Source organism: Oryzias latipes, chromosome 16 (genome assembly GCF_002234675.1).
Source record: "Oryzias latipes chromosome 16, ASM223467v1".
NCBI classification, from domain to species: Eukaryota; Metazoa; Chordata; class Actinopteri; order Beloniformes; family Adrianichthyidae; genus Oryzias; species Oryzias latipes.
This window is the reverse complement of record NC_019874.2, coordinates 23,676,875-23,697,407: the sequence shown is the minus strand read 5'-3', so window position 1 is coordinate 23,697,407 and position 20,533 is coordinate 23,676,875. Positions and strand designations below refer to the sequence as shown.

Genomic DNA, 20,533 nt, shown 5'->3' with positions numbered 1-20,533 from the left:
CTGTTCATTTGGAATTAAGAAGAGTTAAAGCAAAGCTCACCTTTGAGAATGGCTTGGACTGGACATCTGCTTGCCCCTTCTGTAACCAACAACAACTCTTTCTACAGTCAGCTTTTTTGCATCTCTGCAGAGACTCACAACCGACCCTGAATCTGACCCTCTGATGTCAATCAGAGATTGTTGTGAGGTCTAGAGGAATATTCCCTTGACATTCCTTTTCTATCTCTTATCCGATTGTGTGAAAACAAATAAAAAGCCCTAGGGATGTTTTGCTGTCACAAAGATTTAAATAATGTTTCTCTATCTTTTTGTTTTTTATGGAAATGGGTGCGTTTATGGATTTCCCAGAATCCCTACAGGCATGTTCACACAGTTTTCATGATTACCTCAATCTGAACTACCAGTATTGCACACGCTATTTTCCTGTTTGTTTTTATGTTTAGTAAATCTGGGGATTTTGTGCCGATTTCTTGATTATGTAGCTAGAAAAAAATGTCAAGAATAATTTTAAAATTGAAAATAGCTTTTCCTGCATGAAAGAAGCAAAGGAGGCTTTCTTGTAAATCTCACAGGTGAATAGAACTGTTATCCTCTCTCTAAAAACTTCTATCTGTCCCAAATTACTTTAAACACAGCCACTCACTGATGCAGATATTAAATAAAGATCCCTACTTTGAGCAGTGCTACTACCCTAAAACTCAAAGACAATATTTGTGCACCATTGTTTCATTTGGTTCGAGTGGTGGTTTCCTTGAAAGGCCCCTGTTTTTCCCAGAGGGTTGAATCCAGTAACGGTCTTGGTATTTGGGAGCATTATTAACCTCAGAGTAGATACTTAGTCGCTGAGTTCTGGACATGAAGGAGATGGACCCTTGCATATTTGCAGAGGGTCCTGTGAGAACCATATCTGTGAGCTCTTCTTTTCTTTTTTCTTTTTCTGGCGTGTCTCAGCCCATCACTTCAGGGGTCAGCATGCTGACATCATCTGTGTGTGACTATGTGCCATAACAAGTTCTTTACAAGCTTTACCCTGGATCTTCTAAACGCTGCTTTACCTTTTACTTCTCCGTATCTCCACACACTCGTGCTCAAACTCAGAATTCTCAAACATTAAAAAAATCCCACTTTAGATGGATGGGTTGTTTAGATTTGAGAGGTCTGTTTGACCACTGTTACAGAATTTTTGGTACATTGATAAATGGGTACTAAATACATCTGGGAAGGAATTGAAAGAATAAACACTCCACCTTTTGGGTTTACTCACTAGATTAAGTCAGACTTGGATGTCACAGGAGCTTCCTGTTGTCTGAGTCATGCCTCATCTCGTACTTTCACCTGGCAATCGAAGACAGCACATTCTGTACCTTCCTACTTGGCATTGCAGAAACTTCTGAGGTCACAGTTTTTTTTTTTTGCTCTTTAGTTAAATAATCTAAAGTACAAGGCAAGAATGATGAATGCCTGATGGATGGTTTGTCAAAAGTAAAATGTATAATGCATATATTTTGAAGCACAAGCGACACATCAGTTCAGGACAAAGCTGCTTTTCAGGATATGCCCCCGTAACAACCAGATGGATGTTAAGCCACCTGATATCCCTCATGTATCCATTTAGTTGTTAAACAAAGGGATGTTTCTGTGTTGTAATGTGAGCTGCAGAAGTGTAAACACATGATCACAGAGCTGTCAAGAGTTGACACTTTATCATTTTTGGTTTAGAGTCACTAAAACGGTTGAAAGGGCCTCTGGGAAATCAAGGTTATACAATAGCAGAAAGCATGTCACTGGGTTACATATGAGGACAGCAGGCAGGTCGGGTCTTGACTTTCTCCATTTGCTCATTAGGAGTTTTTGTCTTCCTAAAACAGCAGAAACTTGAGAATTAAAGCCAAACGTCTTCCCCGTTGATGGATCTCGTGTGATTTTTTTCAGATCGGATTGTGTTACTCATTTCTTTGTATGGGATTATGTTTACATGGCCTCCTTGCATCAGTGGATGAGCATGCATGTGTTTCTGTGTGCATGAGTGTAAGAGAAGGAGCCCAGCTTGAAGTCTGATTGCTAATTACATCACTGATGATTATTATTATTGAGTGTTGGGAGTGAGGAGCCAGTTGTGTACCCTCCCCAAGGACGGTATCAATTATCACCGGCTTGTCGTCCAGCCATGCTGTAATGTGTTTGAAAGCTGATATTGTTGCTGGAAAGCTGGAGCAGTCTCATGCTGTTACTTTGTTGTGTGCTCAGTCAGACTTCGTGTGCCCATGTAGCCGTTGTCTGTCTCTCCGAAAAGTGAACTTGATGCTCAGGAGTCCTGCTTGGACAGCTTCAACACACACACACTCAAACACACACACACATTCTAGATCTTTGGTGGTCCATGCTGTAATTACGTTTAAACTTTCGCCTCATAAATATTTACAGGTCTGCATGAAATGTGTGTCCATGTGCAACCGGTGCTTCAAAGCATCTAATTATCAACAAGTCTTATTAATCATTTTGTTTTTTCAAAAAAACTGCATCTTGTGCAAGCCCATTTCTTTACACAGGGTACACAGTTTTTGACCCTTTTATTAATTTCTCTCTATTCCTTTTTTTTTTACACTTGCCCCCGCTTGCCCTGTATGTTTTGTTTGAGTTAAACTCCGTTGCTATACACATTGAAGTATTTACAATATAAATACTGGCAGTGAAAGTCTATTTTGTTGTGTAGCTGCAGGGATGGAAAAGCCAAAGGGGTCATTTGTCAGGACTTTGTTTCGTTTATTCAGCATGACTTTGTTCTGTCCTCGCTGTCTGTGGTTTGTTTTTTTCATGGAAACGCCTGACCTGATTGTCTTCTTTCTGCTACAGCTTTAAAGAAAACTACAATGGCTGACCGGTTTGACTGTGACAACTGCAAAGAGTCCCTGTATGGCCGCAAGTACATCCAGTCGAATGACAGCCCCTACTGTATCCCCTGCTACGACAGCCTGTTTTCAAACACATGTGACGAATGCAAGGAGCTAATTGGCCATGATGCAAGGGTAAGGCTGCTGCAAAACTAAACAATGCATCCAATTCAAAATGAGAAGAAAAAAATGAATCCGACATGGCCAATCTCTTCAAAACTTCTTCACCTTCCATTAACTAAACAACTGGCACATCAAAAGGACTCAAATTAGCTTAAAGCCATTTTTATTATGTTTTGACATGGCATTGGATCACAAAAACAGAAGTTAAGTCATGTTAATGATGGATAATCCATGGCAAATGAGGCATGTTCTATATATTTTGTGTGGCACGACATTGTAAAGGCTAATTTAACTTGCAATTACGCAGGCCATTTCATCCGAGTCCACACAAGCCAACAGACTAATTTGGTCTAAGATTGTAAAAATGCAGGATGAGGGAACGTCTCCCTCTTTACCACAATTAAGTGAAAATTCAATCTTCCTTTAATGGAAAACACTAACATGAGAGGCCGGTTAAAGACCAGCATGTGTGTCTTATTACGGTTTTTAGACTGGGCTACGCCACACTGCGTTGTAAGTTTTTGGCTAAAGAAACAAATGAGTTATCAACACTCAAATAGTTGGCGGGAAAAGAAAATAATAAAGCTGCCAGTTTCTCAACTTAGAATCACTCCAGATCACTCCATCTTTTGAGACAGAAGCTGGCACGAGTGTGTGCTACTTAGGGATTAAAGATGGACACAAAGGTTTTCTGAGTTTGACCTTGAACGTCCCCCTGCTCTTAACCGAGACTTTTTTCATAGTCTTGTGGAGCAAAAAATAATATTCTTATTCTAGCTTTAGGCAATGGAAAGTGTTTGTTCCTGGCTAGACCATAAAAAAAAAAAATATGTTGTGATATGAGCAACATCTGTGACACCATTATTTTCACAAAATCTAAGCAAAATTCAATCCTTAGATTTATCCATTTAATTATGAGCTTGTACTTATGGCAATAATGAAAGTTTAAAAAAATATATCAGGAATATTTACCAGATCATTTTAGAAGAATTTTTCTCCTTTTTCAGAAAGTTAGAAGTATTGAGTCTTGTATAACTGTGCAATTGTAATAAATTGTAATCCTGTGTTTCGTTTCCATTTCAGTAATCATATTTTAAATGTGACTTTTTTTTTCTTGTTAATACATTTTATATTAATATGCAGTTTTTAGTTTTGCAAACATTTCAGCGCTACCATGAGGACTGAAGCAAAGACATCTGGCCATCATCAGAACTATGTTGATCCTTTTGTGTGCTGAAATTGTGTTGTGTCAGAGTTGAGGTGGACACAAGCCTCAGGCAAATTATCTAAATCTTCTTAAACACCAGAGCGGCAGTAATGGCAGGAATCTTCCAGGAACACCTTATATTCATTGGACCACTTGTTGAGGCTTGTTATGATTAATCTTCAAATGCAAAAACATGTGCAGCACAAAGATACCAATATGTGTAAGATGATCACAGATGAAAACGCAAACAAGTTTTTCAGGGGAAGAGATTCTTTTGCCAGACTGGGAAAGGCAAAGGATATTATGGATCAATGAAACAATAAAAATGCACAAAGTCTGATTTCACTCAGCTGTAAAAATGTAAACCTCCAATAGATGAAGGTTGAATTCAGTTATTTCATTCAGCGGCCGTGCTCAGGATGCGAGTAACGTGAGGATATTATAATCTGTTGGCTTGAGAGGAGGTGTGGCTCAGGAGGTGAAGCTATTGACCTACAAGTTAACGGTTAAATTTCTGGACTTGCAGTCAAACATATCCTGGGGCAAAATATTGAACCCTTTTTGAGCTGTGTGCAATTGCGACAGTTGTGTCCCACAAATGTTATTTGTGTGCCGCTAATAAGTATTTGTGCATGAGTGTCAGCCACAGTGGCGTTTTTGGTTATGGTCAGGGTCAGGCCAGATTTCCCTAAACAGAGTTTTTAAGCTGCGATAACGATGGCAGTGACGCAAAAACAGGAAGACATGCGGATCAGCTGGACACTCGTTTTGTGAGTCACCGTGGATCAAAATTTGCCAAATGCCTTTTAAAATGTTAGCTTTTTTTGTTCATATATTCACATGTAACATGCATTAAATATATGTATATTGGTCCAACTATGTTAGTTTTTTTTTTTACTATTTTATAATTTATTTTATTTTTTTGCAGAAGGTGAGTATTCCAGAGAGAAACCTATGTGTTTAGAATGACATTCCTTTGTCTTTCACACACTGCCTCTGTACTTTTCTTTTGTAAACCTTAATCTCGACACTATGTTAAATGTTCTGGAGTATTGATCTGATCACTGTTGTGAATTTTGTGAACATTTGGTAATTTGAAGTTATTTCTGATTCAAAAAGTGTCTAATGTGAAAAAGGTTGTGGGTTCTTGTTATAAGCTTTAGTTTAAAAAAGTGTTGGAAATGGGACTTTCTTTTCATGGAGCTGCATATAAAATAACTTTCACTAATATTTCCTCTCCATGTTCTGCTGCCAGGAGCTCTTCTACGAGGACAGGCATTACCACGAGCACTGCTTCCGCTGTTTCCGCTGCGATCGCTCGTTGGCTGATGAGCCATTTACCAGCCAAGATAATGCTTTGCTGTGCAATGACTGCTACTGCAATGAATTTTCCTCCAAGTGTGTAGCCTGTGACAAGATAGTCATGCCAGGTAAAAATGATGGATGACTACTTTATTGGAGTAAACCTACCGGTATATTTTGTCTTAATCATAGATTTTTTAAATACAAAATATTTGTTCTTTTAAATACTCTCATGATTTATTAAAGTAAACCTCAGGATTTTATTTAAAAAAAACTATATACTATAACTATAAACTATATACATCCTAAATCTATTAAAATTTTGGATGGCAAAATTAATCTTCAAATAACTTTTACTGTGAGGTGCATTGCTCAACCCTTACTGTTATGTCTCTTCTGCCACGTGATATTTAAAAGTTGAAAATAAGCAAATGACTTGAAAAGTTGATGGCTCTGCAAACAACAGGAAGCTAGGAACAATGAAACTGATAAGGTAAGCAATCAGGCAGACACAAAAGAGGAAGAAGTTGTAGAATAAAAGGGGTGAGAGGGGTGAAGACGAGGGTCCCGAGCTGAGCAGCACCCACAGGTGAATGTGCCTTTGCTCAAACTGCTGCATTGAAGTCAAATCCCAAGAGCTGGTGTGCGGCTCACAAAACCATTGATGGCAACGGATAAGAGATATGCTTTACTTCCAAATTCTCCGTCATGGATTCTAGATCTGACTGTTAAATAAATATAGTTTGACTGAGCAGATTACAATGACCGTTGCCCAGATTTATCTTAAAATAAGCAAAGTTACTTCACATGAGGTACATAAGAATCCTCCATGAAAAGTTCAACAGATGAAGCTCCAAAAAATCCTCACATTGCTCAGCCGAACGCTCAGCTCTTGTTCACTTTATTGACTCCTATGGGGAAAAATAATGGTGTTATCTGTCATTATTTAGTTCACTCAATCATAGATTTTTTACATTTTAAAATATTCACAAACCTACAAATAGGAAAGTTTAAGTTTAAAGCCATCCTTAAATACTGTTGACAGGGTAATGTCTGTTCAAAGGTTCAATAAAAAAACTAAAGTAAATTTTGCTTTTGGTGTTGGTATTGTGTTTTTTAAGCTTACAGGAGTTTATTTATCACAGCCCCTGCCACTACACTGAACAAGGAATTCATTTTACATTCCAGTTTATTCCCTTTTATTGTTGGCTTGCCTAACACAGTGAGTCTTGTGCTACGGTCTGGTAGAATTTATAAAGAGAATTTAGTGTTTTTGATCTGAAAATGGTTTTGTAAAAAAATTGTTTACCATTTCTTAAACCAATCGGAAAAAACATATTCTCCATTACATATTTAAGAATGGTTACCATATGTAAATGATATAAGTCAATAAAAGAATCAGTTAGATAGGGGAATTCAAACGTTAATGTTCCTTTTTTTAAGGTTGAACTTAACCTTATTAGACACATCTCTGATATTTATAACATTATACCATTTTATTTTTATGTGTTTGTGCTTCTTATTAAAAATGTCTTCTCATGCATACACAGGTACAAGAAAGCTGGAATATGCTGGCTCTACATGGCACGAGGGCTGCTTCATCTGCCACAGCTGTGAACAGCCTATTGGCTCCAAGTCCTTCATCCCTGACAAAGACGAGCATTACTGCGTACCTTGTTATGAGGACAAGTTTGCTCCACGGTGCACGCGCTGTAAAAAGGTCAGATTGTTAATTTATATGTATACAGGAATTCAAATTGATTTTTTTTTAAAAGACCCTTCTAGTGCAGTTTTGCAGTTAATGACATTGGTCAGATTTAAAAAATAGAAGATGAAAAACTTATTTTGTGATTTTCCTTTTCCTTAAAGGCTTTGTCTAAAGGTGGTGTGACCTATCGGGATGAGCCTTGGCACAAGGAGTGTTTTGTCTGCACCAGCTGTGAGACCCAGCTAGCTGGTCAGCACTTCACCTCCAGAGATGAAAGCCCTTACTGCCTCAAGTGTTTCAGCAGCCTATATGCCAAGAAATGTGAGGCCTGCTGCAAACCGATTACAGGTAAGATTTTATGGTTTTTGTTTTAGAAGTAAGTTGTAGTGTGCATTAGCATTCTAGTTTTCTTAGCCATTTCTTTTTACATCACATCTTTGTAACATCAAATCCTTCATAGTAAAAGTGTTTTTTTTCTAACAATAATGCATGTTGCTTACAGAGACTACATATGTGCAGAGCAGAAATGTGTTTATTTACTTTAGACAAAAGTTGTCAGTTGGAAAAGCCTTTATACAGGTTGCCTTTAACTGTATTATTTTAACAAGTTAGTTAAATGACAGCTGACAGGCTCAGATTGTTATTTTAGGAATCTGGCAGCGGTGCAGAAAGGCGCTCTTCAGTGATAGACCTCTTTGTTTACGTTCTGTTCCTTCTGCTCTCCATTGTGCCATCTCTATTAGCACTTGTGTTATTTCTGTAGGCTACAAGAAGAAAAGACACTCAAATTCCAGTCTGACTTGACCGTTTATTTTAGCAATCAGACACAGAGAAACTACTATAATCACAATTCATGCCACATGCCAGCTTTATTTTTTTATGACAAGTTTTAACAATTTCAGATGGGAATTTAATTTCACGTCTATCACTATTAATTTGAAGGAACAAATATGGACAACTTACGCCTTTGACCTCCTTCTGTCCAGGAAAAGTTTTTTTGCAGCAAGACACATAATTTTTTGAATACAAAAGTCAAATGCTTGGACATTTTTCCCAAATGCAACATTTTCTAAGATTTTTTTAATGTTTTTTTATTTTGCTTTTTTTTTACCTAGTCATTATGCTTTGGCTAGTGTTCAAATATAAAAAAAGACCAAAGAGCAAAAAAATTGGAAGGTAAAATATAAATGTTGCAACAAATACCATTGCCAGTGTAAGAGTGGGAATAATTAAGCCAGGTCAGGTGAAGGCAGATAAAACTGTCTATGACCAAAATCTCCTTTTTATTTATTTTTTCTAAAATGCAAGTTGTTGTTTGAAAACAGGTAATTTTTGGATCTAAAGTGATTGTTGCACATGTCCCAATTTTGATAGAGAAATATTAGTACTTGATGGACAGGTACCCTGTCTGTGCAGGACGAACACGTGAACATGTCTGTATGACTTGTATGTAAAGCTGAGTCTATACTTTCCAGGAATTCAATGTTTAGGTGATAGAACTCACCTTTGGTTAAGTAATGAGGGGGATTGCATTGTTCTGTTGAAGAGCTGGTATTGACTATTACTGTTCCCAGAATAGTCATCACATAAAAAAGTCAAAATGCACAGATGGGGTTGACTTTGTTTCCAGTTGTCACTGGTGGGTAAAATGCAACATGATCAAAAATCCCAATTTGAAGAATTTAATTCCACATTGAAAATGCAATAGTTGTATGCTGTGTGCTACCAACAAGAGGATACCCATCAGAATACAGGACTACAAATTGAATAAAGCTTAATACAAAGAAATTAAGTTAAAATCTCACTCAAATCATCTTTTGATCCATTGTAAAAGTATTGCTTTCGGTCTTTTAATTATGATGATCGTTTTTAGTCAGCTCGGATGAGGAAAACAAAGAAGTACATGGATTAATTTGTCTGCAAGTGGATGCATCAGAATGGATCGGAGCAGTGAGCTTGTGGCCCACCAATCAAAGGACCTGCAAGCTTTTTCCAACAGCATTTTTGTCTGCTCCTGATTAGCAATGATTTGAATTAATACAAATGATGAGAAAGACTTGTCTTTATATATGTCCTCTATCATCACAAAATCCCACAAGAACATGTTAAAAACTTCAAAAATACAATTTTCATTGGAGTGTCCTGTACTTAAGTACTTTTGTCCTGTACTGAAGAACAGGACATAATACAATTAGTGCTTTTTCTTTTCTTTTTTCTGTAGACTAAATGTGAAAGCCTAAAGAAATTCCATCAGTTAACCAATGACAAGCCTGTAATGTGGGTAAATCTAGTTAAAGGAGTTTTCTGTGGTACACTTCATCCAAGGCAATATGTTTGTAATATTTTTCAAACCCACTCCATTCTTTTTATGATTTGTCTGCAACGCCAGTCCACCTCATTTTATTCTATTAAGACTCATTCCTATACTGAGCTTTGTTTTTCTGCTTCAGGTTTCGGTGGAGGGAAGTACATCTCGTTTGAGGATCGTCAGTGGCATCAATCATGTTTCACCTGCTCTCAGTGCTCCGTCTCACTTGTGGGTGCTGGTTTCTTCCCAAATGGCGACAGGATCCTGTGCCGTGATTGCAACAGCAACCTATAGAGCTTCCCTTTGCTCTAGTCCCATCCCACCTTCATCCTTATTTTTTTACTTTCCAGCACACAGGAAGGTAACACGGGCTATCAAAGGCTGCCTCAGGTCGTTTTTATGAAAAGACTTGTTTCTGTGTAAGATTTTTCTTCTGGAGCGAGCAAAGCTGCTGCATTGATTGCATGAACCGCAACCAAGTTTCTTTTATTAACCAGAAAGTTAATAATTTAGTTTATGGAGTGCCCAATTAACACATGTATGCTACAAAATGCTAAAGCAAAGAACTTAAAGTTGTTTGAGACTTTGTCAAAGATGAAAATGTCACCTCAGGTACAGGTCGAACTGAGGAATGAACAAAGAAAACCGTGCAGTACAGTTTATGAGCCCAGAATTCTGACATAAAAAGGGGGTGAAGCTAGTGTTTTTCCCCTCTAAAAGCTGCAGTTGTATGCATTTGGAATGCTACTTTTCCTCACATCTTTTATCTTTACTATTTCTGACTTTTTACATGTTGGAAAAAGTTTTTGTATATAACGTGGCATGTAAAATGTGGCAAAAATTCAGCATATTAATATGAATTAAAATATTAAAGCGGCCAATGACAAGTACAAGTACGTCGACTTTGGTTTTTGGTAAAATAATGCACTTTGGAAAATGTTGCTCTTTTGTCACCATGTTTTCTGCACATAAAATCACAAAATCACAAAGCAAGACACACATTTTAGTTATTCTTTTCATTTATCTCCCAATACTGAACTTCACAGTTATGCTTACTTCACACAGTCTCACCTTTGTTTTGCTTTGTTTTTTCCTTTTTTAAAAACATTTTTTTTCCAATTCTTTAGCACCAGCATTTATAACCCTAAAGAACGCACACCTAATGTGCCTTGCAAAAATGTGCATGTCAGTAAATATTTTGTTGTTGTCAGTGTTCATCATGTACATGTACAAAACTATAAGAAATATTAAGAATTTGTTTATTTTGGCTTTGATGCAGGTGAGTCAAAGTTGTCAGATATACTTTATAAGATGTAAAGTAGCCCCCCATGAAAACAAACCTATGGTATTATTGTAAATCAGTTGATGACTGAAAGAGCTGAATGGCTACTTCTTTTTCAAAGTCTTATTAATAAATACATTGACACTGACCTTTGCTGAGCAGTTTTTTTTCTTCTTTTTTCTAAATATCTTTTACAGTGTAAGCTGGAGAAAAGCCTCTTCGGGGTGTTTAAAGTGTCTTTCTAGGGAAAAAAATGAGAGCGCAATTCCAGAGGGAAAGAACATAAAAGCTTGTTTGTGTGAGAACAAGATAAAAACAGACAGCATCAATGTGTTACAAGAGAATAAAAACTTGTGAGGATTCCTGTGTGCACTCCAGAAACAGCGAGGGTTTGCACAAATCTGGGCGTACAGAAGAACTCCTGTTTATGCTGAGATGACTGTTTCATTGGCTTGATGAAGAAGCACACATACACAGACCCCCAGATACACTCGCCTGGCGGTGTTGGTGAAATGTCCTCCTCCCAGCCTCTGTTTGAGATTTTTTCACCAAAAAAGGAGATGGAAACTTGCAGCTGCATGGGGGAGGGTGCTGGTGGAAGTGGGAGAGAAAAGTGTGGGAGACAGAAAGAGAGGAGAAAGGGGAGGATGTTCACATCTGGAGTTGCTCCATGGCACTTTCGCCGAAGGGCGGGGGGTGGGGTGGGGGGGTCAACTAACACCCAGACCCCTTTGGATTTATTGGAAGACAAGAACAAGTGAAGAGTGGATGGCTAACAGGGAGGGTCAGAGGCCGAGACTGACCTCTGTCATATTGAACACAGGCTGTGAGCTGCTAAATCACGTGAGGCTGTTAGAAGACGGAGACAAGTCGCTTGGTTTGAGAAACACGAAAAGCTTGTCGTTTTTCCTCTGAAGTGGCAAAATTTCTCCAACACTACTAAAATGAAAGTTTAACTTGCAGCGTTACTTGTTGCAAAAGCACTGGATTAACAAATTTATATGGAAATATGGTGTCAACGTAAATAATTTGGAGGAACAAAAACGTGACTTATAGTACCACTCCAATCATCTTTTGATCTATTTTAAAAGCGTTCCAAGTGGTCTTTTAATCAGGATTATGCCGTTTTTAGCCAAACTCAAAAAAACTGACAGTTTCTGCAGAGCGGCAGAAGTTCATCAAAAATTGTGGGTGGAACTGTTTGTCTGGAGTAAGCTTGCACCCATTTCCCATCATACATTTGTTTAGACGCTCTCCGGCTAGCTTACAGTCCCTCCCAATCCCAAGCTAACTTAACCTGCAACAAAAATTGTGAGCAATATCGGAGCTATCCAGCCGTACAGTTTTGATCCAGATGCCAGCTCAGACTATGATAACAAAGACGTACATGGATCTATTTGTCTTCAAGTAGATGCATCAGAATGGAGTGGAGCAGGGAGCTTGTGGCCCACCAATTGTAGCATCTTCATCACAGCTTCTTTAATTGGCATTTTTTGTCTGATCCTGCTCACAATGATTTCAAGAAAGAAATACTCAGACAAGAAGTTTTACTCCAAATTTTCTTAATTTATGTCAGTCTTCATAACAGAAATGTCCCAAGAACATGTTAAAAACACCAAAATTACGATTTCTGTTGGAGTGGGTCTTTAACAATGAGGACTGCACGAGGATGCCATGGTTAGAGCTCTTGCCTCACAATGAGAAGGCCCTGGTTCAAATCCCAGCTGGGTCCTTTGTGTGGGGTTTTCCTGTTCTTCTCATGCATGCATGGGTTTCTTTCAGGCACTCCGACTTCCTCCCGCAGCCCAAAAACATTCTTCACAGGTAAAATGGTGTCTTTAAATTGCCCTAGGTGTGCATGTGTGAGAGTGTGGCTCTGCAAAAGACTGGCGACCTGTTCTGGGTGCACCCCACCTTCTCTCAACTGTTTAGCTGGGCTGGCTCCAGCAACCCTGTTACCCAGAAAAGAAATGGGATCTGAAGATACATGGATAGACCTGACCATGGTTGTACACACAGCAATTGTCACTGGAAAGCAATATAATCCTGATATATCTTTCTTCTAGATTAAAATGAGTGAACATTTTTTGTGAGAGCAGGCTGTTAAAATCATGTTTTTTTGCATTGGAACCCCCAGAATCCCCTTCTGCATCAGAATATAAATTCACTGTTCACCAATTCAGAGAAACTTTTATAAAAGGGAGACCATATTTGCGCAGAGTTTGAAAAAAAATCCGTATGTCTGGGGTCTCCTGTGCAACATCATCCCTAAATTGAAAGAGATCACAAGGTAGCAGCTTTCAGGAATAGAAAATAAATGCATCTGATAAATGCATTTCTTCAAAGACACCTGGTTGTCTACAATTCGGGAATTTTAAGTGCAGAAGGGTAATGCTAAGCACTTTTATTTCAAAGCGTTTGACTGTTCTGTGAGCTAAACTTGTGTGTGTGTGTGTGTGTGTGTGGGTGTGTGTGTGTGGGTGTGTGTGTGTAGGTGTGTTTGCGTGTATTTTTTTATCTTGATCCCTATGGACTAAAAGTTACAAAAAAACATTAGTTAAAATAAGGGGTTTAAGTGTGTTTACATTATGAAGCTCAGAATATCCAAAATACAGCTAGAAAAACAAGCTTGAAGCAGCGGCGGTGAATGTAGTGGTTCATTGACGTGCAATACTGCACGTCAAGTTTAAACATGAACATGATGGCATGCATTAGTCAAGAAAAATGAAATTAAAGTTGTGAAACAGTTTCCTTTAAATGTTTTATTGTTGTTTCTTTGCTCAATTGTCAGCAAGCATTACACCTGGTGGAAACAATTGCTGTGTCAAGGGCGTGTCGTCTGCTGATGCCTGATGGGAAATGGTGAGTGATGAGAATTAAGTGACTCATCTATCAGAAACATTTCTAAAGGACTGCTCTCGTAAAAAGATAATACGCTGTGGTTTCTTTTCATTCTGTCACTTCAACTGAGCTTGAAGTTGATAACAGATGTTTGAAGTATCTTTGGAACGCACTGAATGTCGCTGTCACATACAGGACAAAACGGCCTTGGACTTCAGATGACTAAATAATAGCGGATCCATTTAGAAGTCACTCAATTGAAACTTTCAGCACATGCAGGTGGGCAAATGCACAAATCAGACAGAACTTTGTACTGGAAAAAATATCCCCTGAGCCTCAACTAACAGCATCTTATATCAACCAGTTTTGGGTTTAACTTGAGGTGTGTTACTCCACGGCATGGTTATCATTAATGATGCCACAAAAGTAGAAAAATACCCTGTGAGGAGTACGAGGTCCCTGCTTTCCCACTATCATATGCATTAGCCTTTAAGGTATTCTTTATTTCAAAACGTTAAATATAAATACAGTGTATCTGTGACACAAAATGAAGAGGAGCTGTGATTCGACTTCAGAACTTTTAGTAGGAACAGTAGCGGTTTTAGGCACGGGCCATACGGGCGATCGCCCGGGGCGGAAAAATGACGGAGGGGCGGCGCCAGCGGCTCAGCTCTTGTAAAATACTTTATGCACCACTATTGGTTTACTTATATCACAGAGTTTGTAACAGCCTGAAACCTGGCGGCGCCCCCGCCCCGCAGCTGCGCTCCCTCCTGTCTTTGAGAAGTAGACGCAAATGTGTGTGAGAAGGAGAAGGGAGGGGGCGCGGGGTGAAGAAGGAGTCGGGAGGGGGCGCGGGGTGAAGGGTGCTGGCTGAGAGGTGAGCACGGAGCGCAAAACGCATGCGCAAACCTGGCTGGATCTTCTTCCAGGGGGGCAACGGTCGCGGGCCGCGGCTCAGTGCTTGATGAAAAAATAAAAATCAAAATTGCGCCGCCATGTAGCGAATTGGCGCCCCTGGGTGCAGCTGCACGCGCTCCTGCTGGAAATGTGTGACGAACGGGGGGGGGGGGGGGGGGGGGGGGGTATAAAATAGGTATAAAAAATCATGCTTTTTGGGTTATTTTTGTGTCAAATGCCCATATAAAAAATGGAAAAACAGAAAAAATTCTTCACTTAGATGACAGTTGGTTTAGTCGACAGACTTGATACCTATGTCAGGACATTTATGCTAAATGCAGAAACATCTGAAATATGGAGAAAAAAGGTCAAAGCTGGTGCCCAGTTTAGAAAGAAAAGAGAAGAAGAGGAGAAAAGAGACAAAGAAAAGGGTATTATCGCATAGCTAGATGCACGTTTTCTAAATTCGAAGGCTACCTGCCCTACAACAACAACAACGTTGCAGAGGAAAAATCTCTTGTTTGGTCTATCATGACCAAAACTGAAGTAGGCCCAAATATTACAAATAACGTCATTTTTAAGATATTTATTCTTAAATGTTTGCTCTGCCTTAACTTGTAACATTAGTTATGATTCGTGTGTCTGTCTGCTCTGCTGTAACACAAAGTTTTTGTTGTGTTTTATTGTTGTATATTATCATAATGTTAAATAAGCTGTGATGGTAGCATGCTGCTGCTGCTGCTGCTGTTAGCTTTTCAAAACTCCAGTTGATCAAGTCATACCTGAGATCACCAATGTCTCAGGAGCAACTCACTAACCTGCTGTTGTTAGTATCAATCATTCAGGGGGGGAGCAGATTTCATATGATGATGTTATTGACAAGCTTGCATCAGGAAGGCCACAAAGGTTAGGTTTTAGTGTTTTCTGTTCTTAGTGCTGCAGTTACATTTATTCTAGTGTATTATTAGTGTGATTTGTATTTTATAATATTTATTTCAGATTATTTGTGTTTGATTAAATATTTCCTAACTGAATTTTCAGTTACAATAAATGGGCCAGAGGAGGGTCTCGCCCGGGGAGTAATTCAGGGTAGAACCGCCACTGAGTAGGAAACAACGAATTTTGCTGTTTTTTCTGTCAAATTTGAGCATGGAACAGAAAGGCGGGAAAAACAGCAGAGCAAATGCACCCTACTGTTTTCTTCATGCTCTTTGCATACTATTTAGCTGTTGTCTATTTAACAAAGTGTTCCAACATGTCAACGTCTTGACTGTATTTTCTAACCTCAGCAGATGATGGTTAATGCAAAATGCCTAAAATGTTCTGTTTTTGTTGGCAATTCATCATATCCAGTGTCAGCCTAACTGCCTGTTTGCTGCTGGAGAGGTTTTCTGATGGGGTGATACCGAATACATAATTTATCACATAATTTACAGTTTAACTCAAGTACTTAATAATTTCATGGTTATTTGTTTTTCAAACACCAACTTCACCTAACTTATTCCAGACCGATTCAAGTCCTCCACTATATTTTACAGCTATTTTTTGATTACATCTCTTTAGCTCAAGAATCCATCCAGAAATACCTAAAGATAGGTAAACATGAAATTTGTGTAATTTCAGATCAAGCTGAAAAGATTTAAGACCACACAGACAGGATGTCTGTCTGGCCAACGTCAGACAGCTATTTACCCAAATGTCAGCTTGTGATCTAGAACAAAGTCAGGCCAATCATTAATCGATCAAATCTGTCTTTTGAAAAATAAAAACTAAAGTAACAGCGGACTGATCTGGTACTTCTGAACTGCCTCTCATTCATGAAGCAATCATATTCATCCCTGCTGTGCTTCACAGACATGGTTGAGATGGTTTGTTCATAAGTAAGATCCCAGATGGGGTTTTTGCGGCTGCGTTTGACCGTTCTGTTCTATTCTCTATCAAGGAAACCAATGAATGATAAATGAAGTTACATCCCTCGCCTTTCCTTGAATTCCTTTGAATTCAAACCTCTCATCTTCTCTGGATTTTCCTAAAAGTTGTGTCAATTCAGCAGAAGAGGCTTTGATGAGCCAGACAAAAGTGTGCTGTCTGGGCAGTTTTGTGAGTTTTTTTATTGTTCTAAGAGGTTCGTTTGAATTTCACGATTAAAAAAAAGTCTGAAAAATAAACGTTTAGCTTGTTTATTGTAGGAAACTTACATTTCAAAGGTAAAATATATCAGAAAACTCTCCTCTTTCATGTAATGATGTACTCCAAAAGTGCACCTATGCACAAAGGCTGACACATAGAGGCCTTTTGTATTTTTCAGATCTCTGACAGAGACTCATATGCAGTTGGATAACCGAAGAGTAGACACAAGAAACTTAGATGACACAAGAGTTGATAGATAAACATCCATCATGTTCAGGATGTAAACAAGGGAGGCACTATTGAATGTTTAAATCCTTAGCAACAGCTTCTGAAGTTGAAAAGAGAAAGAAAAGTGGAAAAAAGTCCAGTTTGTGAAGATAGAGGTGAAGGACAGACAACCTGTGGGGAAGCTGCTGGTCAGAAGAACAAAGATAGAGACTAGCAAATGAGACAAGATTGAGGAGACCAGCTTAGAGTTTCTCTTGGCAGCACAAACTTAAGGGCACATCTGGTGTTAAATTCTGACTCAGAACCCACTGCGTCTTCCACAGAGTCCGCAGTTCTCAGGGAAAGCTGTGTAGAAATGACCAATAAAAAGGAAAAGAAAAAACCTTAAACACCCTGAATTGGCTGCAGAAGTGGAGGAACATAGATGGAGAACTAGAATCTGCAGTGAATTTTGCCTGAGAAGGTTTCATAGCAAATCCTGCTGGTGTTACAGGGAGGAGCCTAAAGCAGTTGGATAATTGACTAGTGGACACTGGTGCTGGCTGGAGGGAGATCCTCTAGGAGGTGGTGTCAGGTGAGTACAAAGCTAAACAAGTGGCTTGGTCAAATGTATTTATTTCGAAAAAAGTGATGCTTTGCTGTTTGATGCATATTAATGAAATGTTTGTTTGGCTGTTTCTTGCTGGCAAGCATGACTGAGGCCTGCATTCTAACTTTGTTACTTATTATTTAAGTTCTTTGCATTGTTTTGGTTTGGGTTATTTAATTGGGTTAAAGGATGTGTGCTTGACTGGTGGTTGTTTTTAAAGAAACATTTCTTAAGATGAGTTTCCTTTTTCTAATTGGTGTTTTAGCTGGCATGCTACATCTTTCTTCTGTCGCTTATCATTTCTGTTTTCTCTTTTCAGTCTTAGAAACTGACAGAGCAAATTGGCTGGAGAGAATTTAGTCTGCTTTCCACCTTTTTCCATTCTTTTTTTTTCATTTTTTTTCTACCTATTGTATTAAGAAATGGAGTTTACTAGTTTCCAGTATTTTGATTGCTTTTTGCTGAATGATCAACAACTTCAGATAAATGAGGTGAGGAAATGGGTGCAGTCAGAGAGGGGACTGGTTCTGGGATCCTCAAACAGGCTGTTGAGCCTTTTGTACCCTAATTCAGTGAAATGATTGTTGAGGGTCCACCTGCGGACCCCAGTGACCTGGTTACTCTCTCACACCATTACGCATTATTCTGGATTTTTCAGTATCAATGTTAATTTGGACATAAAATGGTGCTGTGTGTTGCAAGGCATTGCAATCAGATGCCTTTCTTTGAAGTTGACCACACTTCCAAAAACTTTTTCATGTTGTTTTTTTCAGAATTTCTTTTTCATTATTATATTTATTGATTTCACATCCAATTTACCCTTTTATTTGGTGAGACATGACAGCTCAACTTGGTGATAGAGTCGAATGATCATTAGTCATCAGACTGAGTCTGAATCAGAAGCTACAGACGTCAAAGACTACTTGTAACAGCTGTTTTTCAGACTCTCAGACATTACCATAAGTGTTTGTATACTCTGAAATAATGCCATTGGCTACGTTTCTGATTAATGGATTCATTTATTAGCAAATGCGTAAACCTTTAAAATGCGTTCACTTCAATTTAATTGTATTGTTTCATCCTCTCTGCCAACAGATGGTGCAATATTCTCTCCAGGACCCCCTCAGTCAAAATGACTCAATAATGTAATCTAACACATGCAAACCCAAGTAAATATCTGTTGAAATGATGTTTAATGTTTGTAAGGAATATATTACATTTTTGTTCAGTGTCCCTCGGGAACGAGAGAAGGAGAAAACTAGACAAACTACTTCAATTCTTTCTTCTGTGTTTATTTTTGAAAAGTTCTTATTTTCCCTTTAGCCAAATGAGGGCAAATGTTGTCGTTGGAATCTGTGGCTCTGTGGCTTTGGTCCTCTCGGCTCCCTCCCCTCTGAGGTCACAGAACTGCACTCCTTCAAGTCTTGTAATGAGTGCTCTCAGCAGGACAACAAAGCTTTGCTTTTCCAGAATTCAGGGTCAGGGCAGACTGCTGCTCTAAACAAGCCCAAGTTCAAATCCCTTTTTTTTTATTGAGTTGGCTGAAAAACTGAAACAGTGCGTTTCTAGCCGGTTTCCTGGCTCCATATTGTCACTGTCAGACTGAAAATGTTATTGTTCCCTTTTAAACACTCCAGCAGAGACTGCAGCAAATATTTGTGGCAATAAGTATGTTGCCTCCCCTTGATAAATGTGCAGTAAATGTCACCTATGCAGTCAGAGTCTGTGCACTCGCTGTTCACACCCACCCTGCATTTCACAGATTCTCTGCAAAATGTGTCGGCGCACTGTGTTTGTTTGTTGTGCTGCCATTAACTCCCTCCAGATGCATTTCACACTTTAAGGAATCACTGTGGTTTTCAATGCACTATTGATGCGGAATCACTGTAAAGGGGATCTTTTTTTTTTTTATTCGTCTTCAGACATCAGTGTCCTTGGGCCAAAACAATATTACAGCGTCTATTGTCTGACTGCAATCTGCAGCCTGATTCTGGTTTATATTAGGTTTGCTGAGGAAATGTAATGAGTACAATGTGCTGTGTGTAGTAAATGCTTTCTTCTTTGTCTTGTAATGTGGAAAACAGTGCGTGTTGGTGGACTGAAAACTTGGTTTACAGATTTTTCTATAAAAGCCAATCATTGGGCACAATGACTTTGGGATGAAGTCATAAAAGCAGGAAATAGGTGTATCTGCTTGGAAAAATGAATTATAAATGTGACCCACCTGATGATAAATCTTTGCCTTTTATCTTTTTTAATGGGAAGTAGCTTAAATGCAGCATGTCAGAATTTGAATAAATGCATTGCTGCAATAGTTGTAGAACATAAAAACAATTATATGCAGCTCAGTTCATTTCTAATTGCGATTTGTAAAAAAAAACCCTGAAATGGAGAGACAAAATTAGTTGAAGGTAAAGAAGCTCTTTTATTGATTTTTTTTTTTTTTTTTTTTTTTTGGGTGGAACTGACATTTTCCTGCACAAAAATATACTGCTACACATATAAGTTCATCATTTAAACCTAAAGTAAAGGTAAAATTAAAGGCAGCTTCTTCTTTTTTAATATTTATGTGAAAGGAATCTTGGATGAGTTGAGGATTGTCCAATAAGAGCTGTAATTTAAATGTCAGACAGATGTGTCAGTTGAGAGAGAAAGCAGGCACTGTCTCCAGCTCAGCCATGAGTGGAGTAAGTGATTCAATTCCCATCGTTTATAAGTTAAGTCATCAGTTAAGGAGAGGAAAAAAAATAAACTGAGACAAATTGAGGACACAAATGAGAGTCACACATTTGTGATTAAAAAGTCAAGACAACCATGAAATGAGCAGAGAAACGAGAAACGAACACCCTCAGTTCTGCATATTTAATTACAAATGTGAGAAAATCAATTTGCCATATAACTTAAGAACACATCACTGAGGTCATTTCCTTTAAATGTTGCATTCCTTCTTTGCAGCAGTGGATTTCAACACAAAAAAATGTTTTGGGTTCAATCTGATTATTTCTAGTCGTTTCAGTTTTAGGA

The 20,533-nt window shown here is 38.5% G+C and overlaps 1 protein-coding gene across 1 annotated transcript in view; it reads left to right on the top strand.

Moving 5' to 3' along the window:
* fhl3 (four and a half LIM domains 3) overlaps window positions 1-10,970 on the top strand; it is a 53,641-nt gene extending 42,671 nt beyond the window's left edge. Inside the window, exons 2-6 of the mRNA XM_004078300.4 lie at window positions 2,854-3,026; window positions 5,477-5,651; window positions 7,074-7,243; window positions 7,393-7,579; window positions 9,682-10,970. Of these exons, the coding sequence (XP_004078348.1) occupies window positions 2,871-3,026; window positions 5,477-5,651; window positions 7,074-7,243; window positions 7,393-7,579; window positions 9,682-9,833 (840 nt within the window). The 5' untranslated portion in view covers window positions 2,854-2,870 and the 3' untranslated portion in view covers window positions 9,834-10,970. The remainder of the gene's footprint in view (window positions 1-2,853; window positions 3,027-5,476; window positions 5,652-7,073; window positions 7,244-7,392; window positions 7,580-9,681) is intronic.
* Window positions 10,971-20,533: the final 9,563 nt, after the last annotated feature.